The 22,178-nt window shown below is 34.5% G+C and overlaps 2 protein-coding genes and 1 long non-coding RNA gene across 5 annotated transcripts in view; 2 read left to right on the top strand and 1 right to left on the bottom strand.

Annotated features, from left to right (window-relative positions):
• The window catches only part of LOC140746946 (uncharacterized), a 124,795-nt gene extending 113,260 nt beyond the window's left edge, over nt 1-11,535 (top strand). For 2 of the 3 annotated variants that reach the window (XM_073079128.1, XM_073079129.1), the window contains exons 5-11: nt 485-695; nt 1,126-1,277; nt 1,893-2,083; nt 2,627-2,737; nt 5,278-5,456; nt 6,105-6,210; nt 7,196-11,535. In XM_073079128.1, coding sequence (XP_072935229.1) covers nt 485-695; nt 1,126-1,277; nt 1,893-2,083; nt 2,627-2,737; nt 5,278-5,456; nt 6,105-6,210; nt 7,196-8,406 — 2,161 coding nt within the window. In that variant the 3' untranslated portion in view covers nt 8,407-11,535. The remainder of the gene's footprint in view (nt 1-484; nt 696-1,125; nt 1,278-1,892; nt 2,084-2,626; nt 2,738-5,277; nt 5,457-6,104; nt 6,211-7,195) is intronic. The other variant, XM_073079130.1, reaches the window with a different exon arrangement.
• A 612-nt stretch (nt 11,536-12,147) lies between these two features.
• Nucleotides 12,148-17,864, top strand: LOC140746948 (retinol dehydrogenase 14). Its single transcript, XM_073079132.1, has 5 exons — nt 12,148-12,611; nt 13,677-13,912; nt 14,721-14,960; nt 15,482-15,554; nt 17,594-17,864. Exons 1-5 carry the CDS (start codon nt 12,327-12,329, stop codon nt 17,762-17,764), a joined length of 1,005 nt encoding a protein of 334 aa, XP_072935233.1. The 5' UTR covers nt 12,148-12,326; the 3' UTR covers nt 17,765-17,864.
• A 2,427-nt stretch (nt 17,865-20,291) lies between these two features.
• LOC140746950 (uncharacterized) lies at nt 20,292-20,876 on the bottom strand. Its single transcript, XR_012102833.1, has 2 exons — nt 20,570-20,876; nt 20,292-20,530 (listed from the first exon to the last, which is right to left on the bottom strand). It is a non-coding gene; the product is annotated as an uncharacterized LOC140746950 (long non-coding RNA).
• Nucleotides 20,877-22,178: the final 1,302 nt, after the last annotated feature.

The following is a 22,178-nucleotide window of genomic DNA, read 5'->3' on the forward strand; positions in this document are numbered from 1 at the left end:
TAGTGGCAGCAGGCAAAGGAAATCAATAAATGCTGCATGGAGAGAGGCTTAAATTTGGATTGAAACGTCGGTTAACATTTAATTATTTAAAAGTATACCATTTCTCGTCCCTGCAAAGTAAATATTGAATTCATCTCCGCATTAAGAATTCCAACAATTATACTTGAAAATTATCAATAGCTCAGTAGAACTTGGTGATATCCTAGTCCTACAAATGCAGATCTCCTACTCTAAAGGCCCAATTTGGAATCCAAGGCAATTATTACATACATAGTGCATGTACTTTTGTCCTTGTACATATTAGAATAAATTCGCTTTTATAGATAACATCTTAATAAATACAATAAATGTTAATCGTTCATAGTCAATATATAGTATACATTAGGATGAGGCCAATTTGGTAGATGCCCAAAACCAAACAAAGTTTACAGGTATTTTACGAAGAGAGATTGTAAATGGTAGATAATTGTTAAAACAATTCCAGGTACAAAAACGCGCCAGCCCCTCGCGAGGGTTTCCTCCTCCGCAAGCGGTTGTCTGACGCATCAGCGTCCGCTACGCGCTGGAGCGGCCTCAACTCGAAGACCACGTCTCTCGGCAGCCTCGGAGCGAACGCGCAGCCGCCGCCTCCGCAACTTTCTCCTCACACCACCAGCTTCGGCAGGTGGTCTACTAGCAGACTTAATTCTAATCAAGTAAGTTTTATTAACAGTTGCCATTTAGCAGGAGTAGCTTTCAGTGAGTGTACGACACTACACAAATAATCTACTATTGTTGTGCTATGCAATAGACTTTCAAGAGATTTTTCCTTTAAAACATAAATTTTCTATTTACAACATTGAACCAATACATTATACATTACATAGGCGTTTCAGGCGTTCCCAAGCTTTTTACATCCCAATGACATAAAAAGATTGTAGCCATGACCTTTATGAAGCCCTTAAATATTCACCTTAAAATTTTATGCATAATTTGTGCTTCTATTTTAAAAAATCTTTCGAGTACTTCTCCTCCAATATATACGTAATAGCTTAGCCCATATTGTTGATTTTTCTTTTATTTATAAAGTGCTCTTCTCTTTTTACTCCTATAGTTTCCTATTTAAATGTACCTAATACTCCACAGACGTCACCGTGCTCATCAACGCGTAGTAGTATCAGGGGCACCAGTCCTCTGTGCTCGCCTTCCACCCGCTCTTCCTTCAGCGCTCGGCAGCCGTACCTCGGCTGGAGGAGTCAAGAGCGCCTGAACAGCACACCTAGGACCCCTCACGAAAGGTAAGAGAGAATTAAATTCAAATTTCAGGGAACATCTAAATATAAATCATTCCAGACAATATTGGCAGATTCAATAATTCATCAAATTTCAATACAACATTTTATTGGTGAAATAAATCTCTGTGGATTCGACTTTGACGTCATCATTTCTATTAATATTTCTGCCTTATAGCAACATTATTTGTTCGGCAATTTTCTGGTCTCTGGTCGGAGGTACAAAACAAAGGTTATAACACAAATATGTATTTATACAAGGGATATAACCTTTGACCTTAAATGGAGACAGCAACACACTAGGGATAGGGTGTTACATAGGCAGGAATAACCACATAACAAATCAGATCAAATCAATTTTTTTTATTCAAAATAGGTTCTTTACAGAGCACTTTATGAATGCCAATACTACTCTACCGCTACTTCACAAGGTGGAGTTTTATTAACATTCAAAAAGTGCTCGGTTCTTCGTTATGGAGAAGAAGCGGCTTTATGGAGAACCTGCCTCTACACTCATTTACTATTTCTATAACGAAAATTTTAGTCAAGGTAGAAATATAGGTAATCTTCGTGATTCAGTAGTTGTCATTTGATCACATAGAACTCCTCCGTCCCTTACAGACTAGCTTCATCGCTACTTCAACAATCAGTATCTTCTAAAGCTTCGGAGGAAATCCAAACATCCATAAAGGAGGTGACGTCAGCCATCGTCCACTACGTGTCAGGTCTTGAGCCCGCGAACGGAGACTTGGACAGGCAACCTTCGCCCCGATCCAGTCAGAAGTTGTACTGGCTCGAGAGCTCCTTTGTTGGTAAGTTATATACCACTCCACAACAGTTTATTAACAATTTGTTATAAAAAATAATAATTAGAAGCACAGAAGCAAAACTTTCAGACAGCACATCGAGTGTAGTATTTTTTCCAGACTTCAATTATAACGGCTGTATAAAGGACAGACCTTAGTATGGACGTAGCTTTACTTTTTCTAATTTCTGTGACGTCTCTTATTTAATTGTTCTTTGCAAAGTCTATATATAGCTTTTCTTGACTTCCAACTTTACTGTTTCTACCACGTGACTTGAAAATGCCAATCACATAAAATTATTCTTCTTTTTTAAATATTTTTGGAAGCTTATTTCAATTGTGTATTTATGTTATCCTTGCTTAAGCACATGGTGGTGTTTTTATTCGTTTTATTCGACGTGAATTGAAGTCGAAATCTTTTCAAAATTTTATCGGAACATTTACTTAACTGCGTTTTGTCAAAATTAATGTATATTGCAGTATTTGCTGTACGGGTTGCAGTGTAGTCAAAATGATTAGAGTATAATTGGAAAAAACGTGGTGTCCACAGGTACAAAACCTTTAGAATCGCCACAAACGCCTCTGGTAGTGTCCGAAGCACTGCCTCCTCCCCACCCGCGGCCGCCGTCCTCCCTCCGCCTCGACCACCGCGCGGCGCCCGGTGAGCGAGCGTGACCACACCACGATGTACACTGCAGGTTTAGATAGATACTCCAAAGCGACATTCCGAATTAAAATCGACGTAGACAGTAAACAGAGTAAAACTTAGAAGTTGTTTGAAGTTTGAAGTTTGAAATTGTGTTCTTTTTAAATACCAAAATAGAACACGTATAGAATTTGTGGTACCTGATTTTCTTTTTCTGGGCAAAAGAACTATTGCATTTAGCTTCTATTATCCAAACCCGCAGTGTCTTACTTGTTAATTTTATGTTACGTTAATACTCTGTGCGTTAATTTTTGTGCTGTTCTTTGTATTTAGTTATCCGTGAAATGAAATCGACGTGTTTCAGGGCTGAATGATTTCATTTTGTGAAATGTGTAATGTAATAGAGCTTTATAGACTGTGTTTAAGACTCAGGACCATTTTTATGTATGTTATTATTTTTGTGACATTTATTGCACTTTATCACACCAATTTCTATTCGTTTTGTACAAGTGCTTTACTTTTTGCATTATTTATATAAGCACTGGCTTGTAGTTGCTTAAGATCTTAGTTTATGTGGCTTAACATTATACGTTTTATTTCGATTTGGCGGCGAACATCATTCTAGATAGGGATGACATTTATCGGGTTAAATCGAGTTTTTAATATTTTTTCATTAATACCAAAGGAGTGTGAAAGAGATGGCATCAATTTAGTACATCCGACCAATGCATAGGTGACTGATTTATCTGTGTTGCCAGTACAATAATTATGCCAGACAATATAAATCCGCCAAATAAATATACGATTTTAAGAACCTACCACTTCGATTGATTCATAAGGCAGTCTTTGATGTTGCATTTCGATTTATAAGTTATAATTACTAATTAATTTATAAAAATAAAATAATATATCTATTGCACTTATACTCAAACATATCAGTACTTTCAGTAATATAGTGCCTACACAATTTTACACGTTTATCAAACAAAGTATAGTCAATAGTTAAGATTTATATAAAATTATTGCCATAATTTAACTCCAATCTGATACGAAAACCAGTTATTTTATATTTTCATTCAGTGTACAGAGTAAGTTATTAGGTTTTGTGTGTTTACTTTAATTGAGAATCCATAGTAATTAGATTTATAGCTAGTTAATAAATTTATAGTGTAAATAATACGATCATATCGCTATATTTTATTTTAGGTGCTAATTTTCTGTTACCTACTTATTATATCTTATGTTAAATAGATCGCCTGTTTCATGTATTCTTAGGCTTTAAAAAGGTCACAAACGTTACAATAATAATGTCGGATTATGCCTATTATAATACAATAAATATAACATAAATAAAAGGCAACAGTTATCAGAACCATAAGCGTTGGTGAGAAGTGACATAGACTAGTCTAAAAATTCATGTTCTTCTACTTAAATCACCTCGTAATTTATGTTGGGGTGTGAGTAGCCCCTTAGTAAATTATACAGGTTCTGATTAGGTTAGAAAATTCATAAGCACCGACGAAATGAATCCGAATGCGCCACGAATTCGTCCAATCGACGACTAAGTACACCTACTAGTATTTGGTATATGATGTCTTTATGTATAGCAAGTCCACTGACTAGGCTGTACATGTTGCGAGTCATTGACGCGATAAAAAACATATATTGTCTATTACAATTCATACAGCGATGCAAAAAAAAAACAAAATCGGCGCCATTTTCGTTGCAATCATCTTTTATCTGTAGCCTTCACAAGCTCTCTAGATTATATCAAAAGTATCCCTGATATACAAAATAGTACCTAAAACAAAATGTAATTTAAATACGTAGAGATAGAAAGTATATGCGTTAGAGAATCTCCGTACCTTTATGTAATTAGATTTGATGGATGTCCGTTTTGAAAATATTAACATTGTCTTCGTTATTATTGTTTCGATCATTGTACTTTAGTTACTTTTGATGATTATTAAATATATTCAGTTTTATTTTACATTTTTTGTTTTATTTTTATTTCTGTGCCGTGTATGGTTTTTTATGTATATGTGTATTTTTGACTGCATTCAGCATTCAGAGCTAGTTAAGTTTGTTATTAATAATGCAGTGGACTCCTAGTAAATCATGAATAACAATGGTAAGTAACATTTCTTGAAACTTGTTAGAACGTAGCACTTGTGATAATTCAGTTTTCTTTACGACATTTTGAGCCATAGTGTTAACAGTTGTGTGATTAGATTTAGTTGAGGTTTTAAATTATAAATTATCATTATAATTTCAGGGTGATATGAATACTAGCCTTTTTGCCTCTTTTATTTAGTATTGTCATTTATTAATTCTATTGGGATATAAGTTCGCAACTGATTATTCACAAAACAAAAGTTTTTTTTTATCAATTGGCCAAATGACGCGTTATTTAAAAAATAATTTATACTGCAAAACCAGGCTTATTTAAAAATTCATTTTTCGTCAAAATTTCTGGGGCTATAAACATTTTTGCAATTAGGAAAGAAAAGAGGGTTAATAATAAAAGAAATAAAAAAACAACCGCCTATTTGCAGACTGGCAAGAATCCCAGCGGTCATTGAACCTGGGCATCACCAGGCCGTCTCCGGGGTCCACCACCCTGGAGGATGTACTGGACTCCCTCCTGGGCTTGCCCTCCCAGCCGGCGAGAATACCCACTCCTCAGCCAAGTCCTAGAAAATCTTCGAGCCCTTACTATTTCATGGGTGGCAAGGTATAATTTTTAATGGCATTTATTTTATGGTTACCTATGTTTATTTTAAACTTACAAACAAGTAGGCAGTAGGAAAATGTAGTTAAATGGGGTTATCAAAACATTATAATTAATATTACCGTCATATAACTAGTGACTCATTAAATATTAAATAATTTGCAATGAAAGTGAAGATACTTATAATGAATAACTTCATTTATAATAATGAAATGAAATATAATTAAATAAACAGAAAAGTTTAATCTAAGGGCACATTCAAAACAACAAAATCAATCGGAAACACTTCTTGGAAAATATAATTTGGAATTTACCATAGATTTCTTTAAGTAATCTAAAATGTTAGTTCTTTTCTGATTTTTCAATAATTATTGCAATTGGCCTTAGCAGTAATAGTCATAGCACGCTTGTGCACAGAGACGCATAAGTCAGAGGGGTTTTCGGAATTATAGGCGTAAGTGTATGAAGTCTCCCAATCCTTTAATTCTGTAATGAGATCCAGTCGCAGTATGACAGTAATGTGCGTGCTATGCAACGGTTGATTACGATAATGATTAGCCATACGATAAGTTACGTCCATTATCTATCAAAACTGTAAAAAATAAGGCATAAGCGTAGTTTACCCGTGGTACAAAGTCCTGCCCACCCCAGAGCCCGCGGTACGAGCAGCTAGCGAGCAGCGGCCACAGCAGCGCGTCGCCCCGCTTCCCGAGCGACGGCACCTCCGTCACACCAAGCCCGGAACCCGATCGACCAGGTAGGACCGATATGTAAGTCAGAGCCGTTCCAATTTTTTTATTACCTACCCTTACACGCATTTTTGAGCACTCGTTTGATGGATTCACACGAAATTTTGGTTTAACTCCACGATCAAGTATTAGATTAATATATGCTAAACAGTGAATTTGTTTATTGAAAATTTTTGGAAACAAACCAGAGGAACAAGATGGCGTGGTCATTCTACCTAAGCGTAAGGCGTGCGCCAGACCAAATTCCGGCGCAACGCACCAAACGTACTTAATTTATGTATATAAAAATTGAAGTATTTTTGTACATCCACAATTTACTTAGACGACTCCAACGATTTCTTATATTATAATATAAGAAATCGTTGCAATTTAGCAGACAAAAACTATGTTATATCCCGAAACTGATATAATGTATCTTATATATCTTAGATTTTTCATAAAATACCTATTAGTACGTATAGGGCCTATTATACCTTACTTCAGATATTACAAAATATTTCTAACTAGTTTTGTGTGGATCCATTTGAACAGTTTATTTTTTTATATAAAGAACAGATCTTGTTCAATACGATCTGCTATATGAGTTTACGTAACTTGATAGTATAGTTGAAAACCTGTATCAACTTTGATGATTTAGCATTTTAACATTTATCATAATACATTTTAATAATTATTATAATTATATCTTCTTTCTTCGATAGTATTGTACCCCATACTGCCAAAGCGTAGACCGGAGATGGCAGAATATATATCAGTAATAAGTACATACATTTATATAATCTGTTGCATATTTATTTTCTATACATAACACTCAAGCATGCTCCGTTTAGATTAGTCGTATGGTCCCCAGCATGTTGTCTTGTATTAGTGGTGTTATGGTTTATTTCTACCATTTTATTTACTACAAATGGTCCTGGGTCTACCTAGAGTTTAGAAAAATAGTTTGTCAATTAATATATAAGTCTTGTAAATGAATTTTTATTTTTATTTCAGGCACGGATTCAGTTGATACTCTTGCCCCAATGCCAGAATCGAGACGCACGCGGTCGGCGCAGGGGGACCATTCTCGTAGAAGAAGTGAACCCTTCGCCAACGCGAGCGTCTCCTTAGATCGTCGGACCAGCCTAGATGCTGCTACCCTACGGTCCGATAGCCTCACTCGTAATGATTCCCGCGTTTCCCTTGCTTCCCTTCAAACAGAAAATAGCACTGACGAGGCATTCGTCAAGTGCAAGTACCCTAAATGTCCCTCCCGAGCTCCCCTTGTGGACGCAAAGAGACATTACAAGACGTGCCATAACTGTACAACTATGTACTGCTCCAAAGAATGCCGAAGAGCGCACTGGGAGAAGCACAGGAAAGTTTGCTTGCATTCCCGCGCCAGTGCACTCTGTCGACAAATCATATCTGCTGCAAAGGAGGATGCTGACTCCTTACATCAAATCAGCACGATCGGTCACAAAGGTTACCTCTCTCAGGGGAGGGGAGTCGTTAAAGTGTACTTCACTAGCCCAGAAGCAGCAGAGAAGTTTACGACTCACGGCTATCAATACTTGAGCGAACCCGAATTCATTAAATGGACGGCTCTACAACCGAACGAAATGGGAGCAGAATTGTACACAGAAGTAGTGAAGCTCTGCAAAGCTTACAATCCGGAGACAAGAGTCATATTGTACGTAGCTGTGTGTATCATCAGCGAGGTACCAACGAAGGGAGCCGTGAAGTGGGAGCGACAAATGGTGTCCAGGTGCGCCAAGCTGCGACTCAGCAAGACGGTTTCGGCAGCTATACAAGAGCAGAACCGAAAACGGAACAGGAGAGACAGCAAAGGAACGCCGGAGGATAGGGAAACGCTTATCCTAACTTCGAAGCAATGCAACGCGGGGGAGAAGAATGCGGCGACAGCGCACAAGTTCAGAGAGATATGTTTCAGGAACATCATCAGCGAGTTGGAAAACCGGGGAGTCGTGTTGAAGAAGCACTTCCCAGAAGTGTACTCCCGTTTGGCGGCGTACGTTGACGGAACGAGTGATAGATTTATTCCAATGACTATATATCCTAAGGATGCGACGAGTGGGAAGTCGTTTGTGTGTGTGATCATGCCTGACAGTGACGCAGACAGTGCCTCGCCGGTGGACGGGAAGGTTACCACCATGGACGTTGGTTTGGACCGCTCGCGGCATCAACTGTCAACTCCCATGTAAATGTAGACTAGTACAATACAATAAATTGACAAGCTTTATCCGGGCAAGCTTATGGAATTGTCATTGACTTCCTCAGACCAAAAACGAAAGGTAGACTTATCCTTTGGAACAAAATATTGAATCATATCAAAATCTGCGATTGCGTACAAAGATGCCAAGAAGTCGCTCACATTCGTAATATTTGTGACGTACATGACGCTTCAAGTCACTTACATAAGTACAAGTTATGCTTCAATACAGTGTTCCGAGGGACATTGTCTTACTCAAGTTATTTGGTCTGAATTAACTTCTGCTACCCCTTGTTTTAATAAATATTGATGTTGGATGTGCCCTTATAAGATAAATATTTTAAAGTGATTATTATGATTAAATCACTGTTAATTGATGTAGTATGTGCTAACTTAATTTTGTTAGACTTTGTTATCTCCTTTTGTCAGTTTGTCTCCAAAATTAAGTTTCGTGTGAAATCTCTTGAAATTTAAGTTAAGGTACTGTCAAAGCATACGATTTATGCCATGTTTTAAAATATTAAGTTGTTACATTGGAAAATATTATTAAGATTTTTAAGAATGGAAATAAATGTGCAATCAGGAGTACATACATAGCAATGGAAAATATATTAAGCATATATTTTAATCTAAGACGAAATTATCATCTCGTTATATTGTTTAAATAATATTTGCAAACCTTAACAATCCCAAAAATCGAAACATTTTTACAATTACCAAAATGTATTTGACTGCTCTGACAGTTCCTTAATTTTAAACAATATAATTTTGATAAAGTCAATACAAAATGAATACTTAAAGATCTTGAAGATCTGGTAAGCTGCCTATGGTCATAAAAGACTAATAAAAGTAGGTATATAATAGCGCTTGTATATTGAAAGACAGACAACTATAAAAGACATTTTTACTCATACAATATTTTAAATACTTCGTGCTGTAGCTAATTATTTATATTATAGTAGTAATAGAATAATAGATTGAATCAGACTTTGTAACTATCTTTATTGAGTGTTATTTGAGCAAGTTAATTTGAACGCTGTTGTTAGATTTTTTAATATTTGTTGTTACCTTGTATTGTTGTTCCGTTTGTATTTATCATATTTAATTATTTAGTAAATTATACGAAGTTATACCCGCTTAGAGTTAAATTAATATACAGAAACTGCGTGAACCGATTAGATGACGCCGTGCATGGCTGTCCTTATATTTAGATCAGTGAATGTGAGAAAAGAAAATTATTAATCTTTCCATTTCAAGGCGCTGTGGGCGATTTTTTTGGGTATTTTCGATATTCTAAGCGTAACCTATAACAACTAATGTTTACCTTAATCGATTATCAATTATCGAATGTCGCAATAAAAAGTAAAACATGCAGCCTTGCAAAAGATAATGAACGAAAACTGAATAAAATTAAATCTAGAAAAAGAGTAGATAATTAAAATATTATAATCATTATTTATATTGTAATCCGTTGCTATTTCAATCTTTAGTAGGTAAATATTTACCCTATCTTATATGCAGCACCGGCCCGACCATATTTGGCATCCAAGGTGATTGACCTAAGCAGCTCATTGAAAAATCGAGCTTCATAAGTCCTAGATACAGGGCTGACCAAAAGATACTCCCTTTCCCTAAACAGCGGAAGAAATTGAAAGAAAATAACCGATAAAGATTATCCTAAATAGACATACCTGCCTTCAAAAGCATAAAAGAGCTAAAACAAATAGGGAGACTACTGTCTTCAGCATAGGCCATCGCCTGGTTGCCTATATGGACGGACCGGCCCTGTTCGACGTTCTAAATATATAATGAGGGCCGAGAATATCAAAAGGCCACAAGGTAAAATGTTTGCGGGAATAATATTTAGGGTACTCAATAAATTTTCTAATACATGTGTATTTATAAGGTGCAATATTATATTGTATGTATAAAGCCGATAAATGCATTTATCTGTAAAAAACATTCATCACATTTTAACATTTATTTAAATTTAATCTCTAGATTTAATCGTGGATATGCCTTTGAGCCTAAAATGAGCCCTATCCCTATGATCCCAACGAAAATTGACGTTACAATGTTCAATACGCATGATCGCAATGATACTTTGTTAGTATCATCGTCATTTGTTTCGATGATTCAGTTAAGATTCCGAAGGGATCTTACACGTGCCAATTTAACAAAACACGTGTCATTTTAATCACTAGCAATCTCATTGCTGTAAGGCCTATCTACGATTAAAATCCATATCTAAATCCATCAAAATTTGCCCTTTGCCTACATTCCAATTTACGTGGTTGTTTACATGTGGCACAAAGTATCTTAATATTTTTTATATCTCGATAAATGGTGCCAATAATATCATTACAAAATATGACGTACTTAAAGTAAATGTGCTTTGTCATTATAGAATAAATTTATAAAAAATATGCGTGATTTCTAAACATTTTAAAATATTATTCCTCTTAAACTAAGACATTTTAATGTCAAAATTTTTAAATATGTACCTATTGTCCCTGCGTGGTTATGGCATCTTGCATTTTTGTTAATCTTGTACAGCAATTTAATGTTATCGTTAAATCTGTTGGTTACCTCATGTTAATTTTATGTTAAGTCTAATTAACCTTTAGTATGAAATCTTATATAGATATGCATATGTTATTTTAACACTATTTGACCTATTATAGTATTATGTACCTTCTATAAATGTTATATCCGATGAGCTATTTACATTATAAATATTGTTATAAAATGTTTTGTTACTTTTTATACTTCTTTTATAGAACTTTATGAAGCAAAATATATTTAAATTGAATTTAGCTTATATACTTACTATACGAAATTGTATACTTATTTGATTTGCACTGACGTGCACTTTAATCTACCTATATCCAATAACGATTTTGAGATATTTATATTAACAAGTTTAAATTTTTAAATAATATTATTTCAGTATAATAACGCTGTATAATTAGCTGTTTAAATGTAAATGGCTCATAATAAAACATATTTCACAATTATATTCATAATGTTACCATATCAATTGTTTTCATAGTCCGGTCCGGAATAAGGATTTTTTTATCTAGTTATCATGGTGTATTTCAAATAAATGGCCCAGCTATCATTTATTATGTTTTATTACTTTTCCACTGGCTGATCCAGCTGAACCCCTTATAATAAGAAGAATAGATGGAAACGATTACTTGATTTAAACCGCCCAAAGTTTCGATATTGAAGTCATCATCATATATAAAAAAAATACAAGACATAAACATCCGAAATAGTATCTTAGTAGGTTCCACTAGGCGGAGAGTACACACTCATGCTCTGACATTTAACGCTTTAGTTACGACAAACATATAATATTGGAGCTAAACTTTATAGAGTATTTTTATATTTAATGTACATAAGTTAAATTAGATAATTATATTAAAGACATATACATAGCGCCATCTATTGTACCATGAACAAGACATGATTTTTAAAATCAGCGCCATCTCTTAGTACGAAATGTATGAAAGCGTAACTATTTTAATCATTTCTATATATTTCTATCGGAAATAAATAAATATATTATTACATTAAGTTTATTAAAATTCTTAAATTACTTTATTATAATTATATATTTGCTTGAAACAAATATTTATAATAATTAATTAAATACTGATATCGTTACATGCTGGTGCTTGTTTCCGATCATTCATTTAACCTTTGGGTTTGACATTATTGACATTGACTGTCTTCTCTTCATTCTTGCTTGTCAATGCTATTGCTGTCACATATTTAAAGTTTCAAGTTTCCTTCCGTGAACCGTATGACCGATTGTCCAGTGACGAATAAAAAACGTTTGTTACGTTACGACATAACACTGATTGACCTTACGTTGTGCTTGTGAATTTGTATTTTGTATCAGCAATGGTGTCTTCGTCGGTTATTTACGCTGCCGTGCCGGTCTCTGTTATCGTCGCACTAGGTTTGATTCGTAAATGGAGATCAAGGAATTGGGAGAAGTGTTTAAGCAACACTTGCTTGAGGGGCAAAACGTTCCTTATAACTGGTGCTAACAGTGGGCTGGGTTTGGAGACCGCTAAGGCGCTCGTGAGACGGAAGGCGAGAGTTATTTTCGCGTGCCGTGATGTCGCGAAAGCTAAGGATGCTATAAGTCTTATAAGAAAGGAACAACCGAACGGCGGGGAATTGGTAAGAAACAATATATAACATTAGACATATTTCAGCTTTGTGTTTTGTGCACTAGGTTCTCACAATGATATCTTTATCATTGTTATAATGTGCAATGTATAAATAATTTACCAATTTTCTATTCATTAGAGTATTTATTTCCGTCCATAATGATGTCATGGAATAAATGTGTCTCAACTGGTCTGTTTATTTAATTTGTATCAACATCACTATTACTTGGTAGTTTTTTAATGATACTTTGTACTGTGATATTGCAAATTTTGGCACAAACAACTGTTTGAATAAATAACACTAATGTCTTATTTATTAACTTTGTAGTGGTCATATTTTTTATTAAATGTAATATTCTTTGATATACTGCTGTGTAATGTTTTTAAGGATATTGGTAACAAAATATTAGAACCCTTAATCTGGGGATTGGAGCCTGAATCTCAGACCCATATACAATACTCAATTACTACTTGTTTTACCAGTAAAGGAAAACATTGTGAGGAAATCTACATATTGAGCTGAGAATTCTTTAAAAAATACTTAATGACTATGGCTTCTTACAATAATAGGAGACATGTGCCCAGCAGTGGGATAGTATTGGGAAGATAAAAATTTCAATTGTTACACTCCATAGGTGGCAGTGATTACTTGCTATCTAGTACTTCTTGTTTACTACCTCAATATTAGGCATAATAAAGGCAGTGATAGCCTAGTGGTTAAGAAACTCGGCCTCTCGATCGAGGGGTCCGAGGTTCAAATCCCAGGCACGCACCTCTGTTTTTCAAAATTATGTGCATATTAGAAATTAATTATCACTTGCTAAATGGTGAAGGAAAACATAGTGAGGAAACCTGCATACCTGAGAGATTAATAAAAAAAAATTTCAAAGGTATGTGAAGTCTACCAATACGCACTTGGCCAGCGTTATGGACTATAGCCTATTCCTTCTCATTATGAGAGGAGACCTGTGCCCAGCAGTGGGATAGTAATGGGTTGCTGATGAACCTCAATATTTCAAAAAACTAATAGTCATTTTTCCAAAATATGTTTTATGAAAATGTATGTTTATTTCAGATCCCCATGCAACTGGACCTTGCATCATTTGAGTCAATAGAAAAGTTTGTGGAAATAGTAAAGGCAGGTTTCTACAAAATTGATGTACTAATAAACAATGCTGGTGTGTATGTGCCTTTAAAAGATGATCTGAAAACCAAGGAAGGGTTCGAGTTGCACTTTGGAGTGAACCATTTAGGGCATTTTTACTTAACAACCATGTTGGTTGACCTTCTGAAAAGGGCATCTCCGAGTCGGTGAGTTTTTTATCATTAATTTGAGATTGAGTGTGATGATGTCACAACAGAATGTTTGTGAATGAAAAAATCCAGTACTAAATGTTTGGTTTGTACAAACTTTATGAATAAAATCATACTTTCTCTAGACTTTTGAAATATATCCTATTGTAATTAACTTTTCCTATTCTAATTAACTAATATATGTCCTCAACACATGTGTGTAATATTATTTTGGACAGCTTTGGCAAAAAAATTTACAACTGAGATCAGCTGTATGTTTCTTTAAACCCAGGGAGGGTTTATAATATAATAGTGATTTGTCAGACATTGTTCAATCAACCCCAGATAGGATTAGATATTCCTACCTGAGGTTGGCCACAGATGCGCCGCTACCCCTGAGGACTAAGCTGGAACGCCTCGGAAAAGTCTATCTCCCTTACCACACCCTTCAAACCGGAACAGAGCAGCGCCTAACACTGCTGTTATTAGGTAGAAATAGGTGTGGCGGTGGTGCTGCCGGAGTCGAACCACAAAGGGTTCTACCACCTTCAAAATACATGTACAGAATATTTCCCCATGTCTGTCAGGATTCCTAAGTATTATTATATTTTACACATATTTAAATACATCATAACTACAAGGCATAATAACAAAAATATAACAAATCATTAAGCATCCTAAACACTATACTAGGTATATAATTATGTAATACATGTTTATAGGTACAAAGTACATATTATAGTGGAAACAATACATATACATACACTATTCTAAAACATTGTAATAATGCTTTCCATGTTACTTAAAATATTTTTCATTTTTGTAGGGTGGTAGTAGTGTCGTCAACACTTCACGAGCGAGGCAAAATAGACTTTGAAGACTTAAACTTGAAAACGGAAATTGAACTAGCCAAGGCGGGCAAAGTTGCACAACGGCATAACGCAGGCTACTGCAACTCGAAGCTGATGAATGTGTACTTCATGAGAGCATTGGCTACGAAGCTGATGGGCACCGGTGTTGACGTGAATGCCTGCTGTCCAGGCTTCTGCTATACAAACTTATTCAGGTATTAAAAGAAAGAAAGAAACATTTATTTGTAAGAAATACTACAACATTATGTGACATAAATAATAGTAAACATAACTTTAAAATCAAAACATTGCTGCAGTAAAATTTAACAAAAGGGTCCACACTCAGCCTCACCGCGGCGAACCACGGCCACTGATTTTCTATTATATTGCATTTTTTGTTAATTAGCATGCAGCTCATTTAATCATAAGTCAATATTCCACACTGTTTTTTATATTATGGTAAAAGCAAGCAACTTTGTAGAACACCTAATGTTAAGAGTTATCTTTGTAATCTGTTACTGATGAATACATTTGGTTTGTCATTTAAATATTATTTTGCTATATCCTAAGAATCATATCTAGGGTTGATTATGAATGTCCTTGGGCAGAGGTGCCACTTAACATCAGGTGGACAACATTGATTACTACTTCTATATGATAAAAATATGTTAAAAAAATTGTTGTATTTGAGAAATAACATGATTAATAAGCAATAAAGCTAATAAACATATTTCAGGTACTCCGTGAGATGGTATCACTACCTGTTAATGTTGCCAATCGCCATAATGTTCATGAAATCAGCAAAACAGGTGAGTTGAATTTTAATTTTAATATTATTATTTTATTTCATGTACATAGAATGTAATTCTTGCTATGTTCTTTTCTATCAGAACAGTCTTTGAGAAGGCTCAGAAGTAGGCCATAAACAGCAATGTTTCTTAATAAGTGATCTTGAATTAAAAGTATTTGGGCATGTTGTCTGTGTTCCAAATTTATAAAGTACGAGTGTTACTTGCTAATAGTTTGTAAATAGATAGTACTATTATGGGTACCATTATGATTTGAAACTGGGGCAAGGCAATGATTCAATGCTTACATTATTTGTTCCGGTGTATTGCTGGTGTAGTAAAATAATTATAGCTCCATTATTTATTTTGATTACATTTAGCAGTAGATATAGTAATTGGCCTAATTGATGCCAATTTTGCGGTATTTATTCGAAGGTGGTAGAATGCTTTGTGATTCAACTCCGGTGACACCACTTCCACACGTATTTCTGCCTTAATAACAGTGTTAATCTCTGTGTTCTGGTTTGAAGGGTGTGGTAAGGGAGGCATTCTTTTCTGAGGCGTTCCAGCCTAGTCCTCTGAGGTAGCACCTGTGATCATTTTTAAGTAGGACTCCAGTAAATGAAATTGAGTACATATCTCATAACATCACAATGTCTTTCAAGTGACATCTTATCAGTAAGTACTGATAGCATTGATGTAATATATTAATACACTTCAGTCTATTTAATTCACGGATTAACAGAGTAAATTGATGTAAATCGGGTTATAAGATAGTTAATAACTGATAATTAGTGATCATATCAGACTTATAGTTTATTTACATTACTTGTCTAATATTTAATAACCTAATCGGATTTACAATTAACTTCTAATTCGTTATGTATTGACATGAATAGCTGACAAATGACAGCTTAAGCTGCTCATCTGATATTAGTAGTTATTACAATTTTTTTCTTCTATTCTTGATCTCCATGAACAGCTATCCTATGTAGAAAATAGTGCTGAAAGCGATGCATCTGTGAATGTTTTGTTTCCTTCGAGAATTAAATTGAAATATCCCGTTTATAAATAAGTTGAAAGGTGGTAGAACCAGTATGGCTTGAAAGGGAAGGTAGAGTCCGCGCCAAACTGCTAGTCCGCTCCGAATATATACTCGTTTCTACTAGTCACGTCGCAACAGCAATTGTAAATATTAGCGGGACAGCGCGGGAACCTCCCGACACCGTCCGCTGCCCGCTCTCGCTTATGGATACGTAGCTCCTATAATGTGCCCTTATGTTACGGAGTACATGCTAACTAAACCTGTGCGCAACAACTTCAGAGCGGACTAGAAGTTTGGCGCGGAATATACCACCGCCAAACCTATTTCTTAAATGTAGTTCGAGCGTCTCTGTGGAAGAATGTTTACGCCGGACGACTTATATCAAATACTTTTTTCGTATCTTGTCGACAAGTTTTAAGATTTGATTATAAATAGATAATCAAATCTTAGATAAGATAAAATGTATACATTTGTATGTTTAACAAAATATCTTATGTAGATGAAAGGATAAGAAAATATATCGTGATGTATATTTGTCACAAATAAATAACAAATCGCAGGGAATTACTTTTATATATCTGTCCCAATGGTGGGGGCGGGTCCCTTCTTAGTGTGAGAAAAGGTCTCATTATAGTCCACCTTTAATAGCTTTATCATATAGAAAATTTAAAAAAGTGATTTCTATTACGCACATCTCTCTCTTCTATCCGTTTTCCTCACTATGAGGGTCGTGACCGCCATGATTCGTGTTGAGCACAGTTCGGATAATATCGCGCCATTTGCTGCGGTTCTCGGCTGTTTGCATAGCATCATGAACTGAAGTGTGGAGAGATGTCCGAACTTGATCGGACCAACGTATTGGGCTTATCGGGCTTTATTTTATTACGCACATAAATTCGATTAATTAGGGATGCCTGCCTCGGAATTCATATCATGGACGCCAACATGAGGTTCCTTTTTTTTAATTTCTCTTAGCTTTTTGGTATTATTTTAATAAAGTTATATTTTTTTCCAGGGCGCGGAAACGATAGTGTACTGCGCGACGGATTACAACATCGAGGGTCAAACTGGCAGGTTCTACCGCGACTGCAAGGAGTATAACTCCAACGTACAGTTCGATAAGGAGGTGGAGAACAAACTCTGGACCGTCAGTGAAGAGCTGGTCAAAGCCAGGAAGCCTCTTTGAAGCGGAAAATAAAAGAATATCCACATAATATCATGTATGCGAAGCAATGTAGGAAGCAGTGTTGCCAACTCACAAGCAGCAAATCGCCCTTAAAAACAGTGAACCTCATAAAATTTGGTAACATTTTTTTGGAAAGAAGAAAGTCAACGAAAAAATAAACCTCGTCAGGACCAAACAATGGCCAAATAATGGTCTGTAGGGCTTAAACAATCTTTGAAATTTGTCGGCGAAAGAAAATGAGTCCTCTGCACGTTATATTATCACACTAAAACTATTTTTGTAGTGAATAGTAGATGACACGAAAAATAAAAATGAAAAGGTAAATCTAATGTTAAAAGAGTAGAGTTGGCAACAATATGTAAGGTGTTAATGAGGTTCAACTATCGAAGCGCTACATTGTTTCTTAAATCACGCTGTCGTAGTTTCCTTCACCTCGTAGTAATTCTGTAACTTGATAAGAGATGGCGCCACATGCGTTCAGCTTATAAACTTAAATGGAGGGTAGGCGGTATATTCAAGTGTAGGTGCCAAAGTTTTTACATTTAAATTGAATAGTTTCGTTTAGTGTGGTGCCGTCTACTCAAAACTTGTCTCAAAGCTACTTTTCCATGTGAGTATTGTCACCTTATATGAATTATGTATACATATTTCTATTCCCATAAACATCATTATATGTAAGTGGAGCGAAGGTATGGAGCACATTCGTGCTTCTCAATTGTTGTTGCTTATTGTTTCAAAATTATTTAAAGTCAATTAAATTATAAATTATGCATACTTGACAATACTATTGAATATTAAATATATTTTCAGACTAGGAATATAATTTAAGATCAGGAATGTTATTTGTACTTTACCCTGTTGATTTTTTCGCATTGTTGAATTTAGGGAGGTAATAATCGCCCTAAGAAGGTGGTAGAACCCTTTGTGGTTAGACTCCGGCGGCGGCACCGCCACACCTATTTCTACCTGATGACAACAGTGTTAAGCGCTGCTGTGTTCTGGTTTGAAGGGTGTGGTAAAGGAGACATACTTTTCCGAGGCGTTCCAGCATAGTCGTCTGGAGTAGCGGCGCATCTGTGGCCGACCTCAGGTGGAAATATCTAATCCTATCTGGGGTTGATTACAGATGTCCATGGGCGGCAGTAGCCACTTACCATCAGGTGGACTCTATGCACGTCTGCTACTCCTATATTATAAAAAAAAGAGTGTAAACGCGTGCTATCATGCTCATGTATTTAGCTTATTGTCGCTAATATGTTACCTCCCTTATCGGTTTCATGGCATAATATTGTACTGTAATTTGGGTAAGTCAATTTCATTTGAAATTCCTGAGATTCATGAGTCATAACTAACTTTTATCGTTAATTCATAAGTCCCTTAAATTAAATACGCTTTTGTTTAAACAATATATCGAATGTAAAAAATACTTAATTAATTTTAACGCTTAACGTGTTTTACCAATTTCAATATCACATTTTTATTTTTTACCCATATTTTTTTAAGTTATAATAATTGTAATCAGAGGTTTATTATTTTATCGTTTGTAATATTATCAATTTGTGTGGATTGTGGTTTCTAAATATTGCGTCTTAAAATTTATTAGTGCCATCTTATCTATTTTTATATGACTAATTACTCTAAAGCATAATAATTTGTCTATAAAAGCTTATAAGTTATTCTTAGTACATTTTAAATGTGATTTAATATTAAAAACTCTTTATTAAAATTATAATATATTATAATGAAATGTACGTCGTATCATTAATAATAATTTATTTCGCTTATATTGGATTTGTATTTATGGATAGAGCTGTTTTCTAATAAACAACTCATTTTGAATTCCCTGATCACATAAGCCAGGGCTTTATATAAAAGAAAATAAAAGTTATAAAAACCCGTTGTGGATCTTACTTCTGCCTCACAGCGAGAACTCACAGAGTTGTTTTCTTCTGTGAAGGGTCTAATGTAAACCAAACCTAACTAAAAGGTCCAACGCCTATCTTCGCAAATATATAATCTATCGCAAATATAATAATAATAAAAATACTGTGCTTCTATAAAAACCTTTATTGCGCAATAATAGTGGTGACTTAATTTTTATGATATTCAAAAATAATATAGTGGTTGTGCACAAATATTTCTCATTTTACTCGTATATTAGTATCATTAGTTTTGACGTTTGGGTATCGTTTAGTTTAGACGGTGGTAGTGATAGTCAAATGATGTCTGATTTGTATTTACTGTGAATCTTTATTAAACTGTTAAGGGAAATTTGATGTTTTATTTTCTATTTCTTATTTATTTATGAAAAAAGTTTTCTACGTAACCTCACTCTATATTTTTCCTGCGTCGTAGACCCACAAAGACGTATATACTCACTCAATCTCAAAGAGTATGGACCTGTATTCATCATTTAGATATTTGTCCTACTGGGATCGAACCCGGAACCCACTATGTGTTGCACCACTTGTATATTTTTCTAAACGCAGCCAAATTACTAAAAACATAAAAAAATAAAAAAAACACATTGTCTTAAAATGATTTTATTTAATGCGAACCCTTCAGAAATCACAGCATAACAATACAAACTTGAAGCTACATGTATTAAATTATCTACTAAAGTGCAAAAATCTACTATTCACAGATTCAACAGGCAAATGTAGGAATTAACATAATTATATATCTAAGTTTACAACAGATGGCGCCACTAAATCTGAACCACGCTATCGAAGTATTCTCAATCTTGCATTTTATACAAGCTAAAAACTGACCATCAGAGCACGGCCGATTATAATGCATAGGCACCTGACGGAGGATCTCCCTTTACCAAACACTTATAATTGATATGTACTGACTACTGACCTAATTTTTTCTTTGATCCATACAAGAGACAAGTCGGAATTCACTTGAAAAAATAGAATTTAAAAAATTATGAGAACAATCTGTTAATCAAAGTTAAGGGTAGGTCGTAAATTTAATTCATTATAATCTATCCACAAGGTGCCATTACTTATAATGAACGTTTAAATTTATTCTTTGTATTCGCTTATTTAAGTTGCCATAGTAATCGCTACAACCTCAACTTAAAAGGCATTTTCATAACTTAATAATATTTAAAAAATAACAATCAACCAGTTGTGTTACATTTTACCAATGTAGAAATTGTTATTCTATTAAATTTATGGAGATATAAATAAGTACCAACGGTCAGTCACAGATTATTTTTAAATGCAAGTGCCTTTAAGAGTTACAGATAAATAATATTAACCACAAATTATTTAAATAAATAAGGTATAATAAAAGTGCATCTACAGAATAGCTAAAAAAACTTGTAAAACTTGTAAAGCGCGACAGAATTATATACAGTCTGTTAATTTCGCGTAAGTAAAAAACAAAGATTCACATTTCGCCGGACGGAAAGCATAGCTTAAATAAATTAAATACTTATGTAATACATAATTGAATATATAAATTAACTACAAAACAGTATGATTACATTACAGTTAGATAAGTAAATCAGAATGCGAATACAATTTTATTTATGTCATAGTAAACGGTCATACGGTCCACGTGATATAGTTGAAATCTAAAACCGATATAATTTTTCCTGTATCTTTGTCGTTGGTGTGCATGGTTGGTCATTTGGCAGTATCGTAGCTAATCAAATACTATAAAAAGAAGGATAAAATATAAAAGAACATAAACAGTAGTCATATCAAAATTAACTGAATTTTATGACCTCCAAAACCTATATGGACCCAACCCAATGCTACGACGAACGATTGCTAAATGTATAGCTACCATAAATAATAATTTGGCAAAATTGAACAATATGGGACAATAAGATGAATCATTTAAAGTATTCCTTCCCACGGGAACCGCATCCGTTTGTTACAATAATTCCATAACATAAATCCTTAATCTAGTCGAGTGGCGAATTACAAATAATGTAAGTAACTTGTTAGTAAGTAATACGCTGACAGTCTAATACGAAATTTGCTTAAGAGGTAGACTTTAATATCATTAAGACAATCTAAACCTTATCAAATGCACCTTTGGTCCTTTACAGTTCAGTTTTATGTGTATATCGCAATATTTTATAAATGTGTTATCCATTTTTAATATTAGACACATACAATTTTGATACATAATCGATGGTTGTAAATTTTAAAAAAGCTGTGTTTTTGGAACAACCTGTATATTTTTTTCTTATAATAAATAAAGTAGCTGCTGCCCATGGCGGTCTGTAAGTCCGTAACTGACTTCACTTAAACAAAAACTCCAATAGAAGTCGACTAACGCTCTTTATTAATAAATCAATCCTACCAAAATGTTGCCTCCCAATGTTAATGGAAATTTAAATCATAGGTTAGTATGATTTAAATAAATAGACAAAGTTCTATTGTCCAACTTT

This window comes from Epargyreus clarus, unplaced genomic scaffold (assembly GCF_041222505.1).
Source record: "Epargyreus clarus isolate Ecla_fem2 unplaced genomic scaffold, WU_Ecla_fem_2.2 ptg000014l, whole genome shotgun sequence".
NCBI lineage: Eukaryota > Metazoa > Arthropoda > Insecta > Lepidoptera > Hesperiidae > Epargyreus > Epargyreus clarus.

What these genes read in the sequence shown, in the direction of transcription:
- LOC140746948 (XM_073079132.1), top strand. Translation starts at nt 12,327, where the DNA reads ATGGTGTCTTCGTCGGTTATTTACGCTGCCGTGCCGGTCTCTGTTATC. An exon ending in AACCGAACGGCGGGGAATTG is followed by an intron (nt 12,612 to 13,676) that starts GTAAGAAACAAT and finishes TGTTTATTTCAG; the next exon opens with ATCCCCATGCAACTGGACCT. An exon ending in TCATGAAATCAGCAAAACAG is followed by an intron (nt 15,555 to 17,593) that starts GTGAGTTGAATT and finishes ATTTTTTTCCAG; the next exon opens with GGCGCGGAAACGATAGTGTA.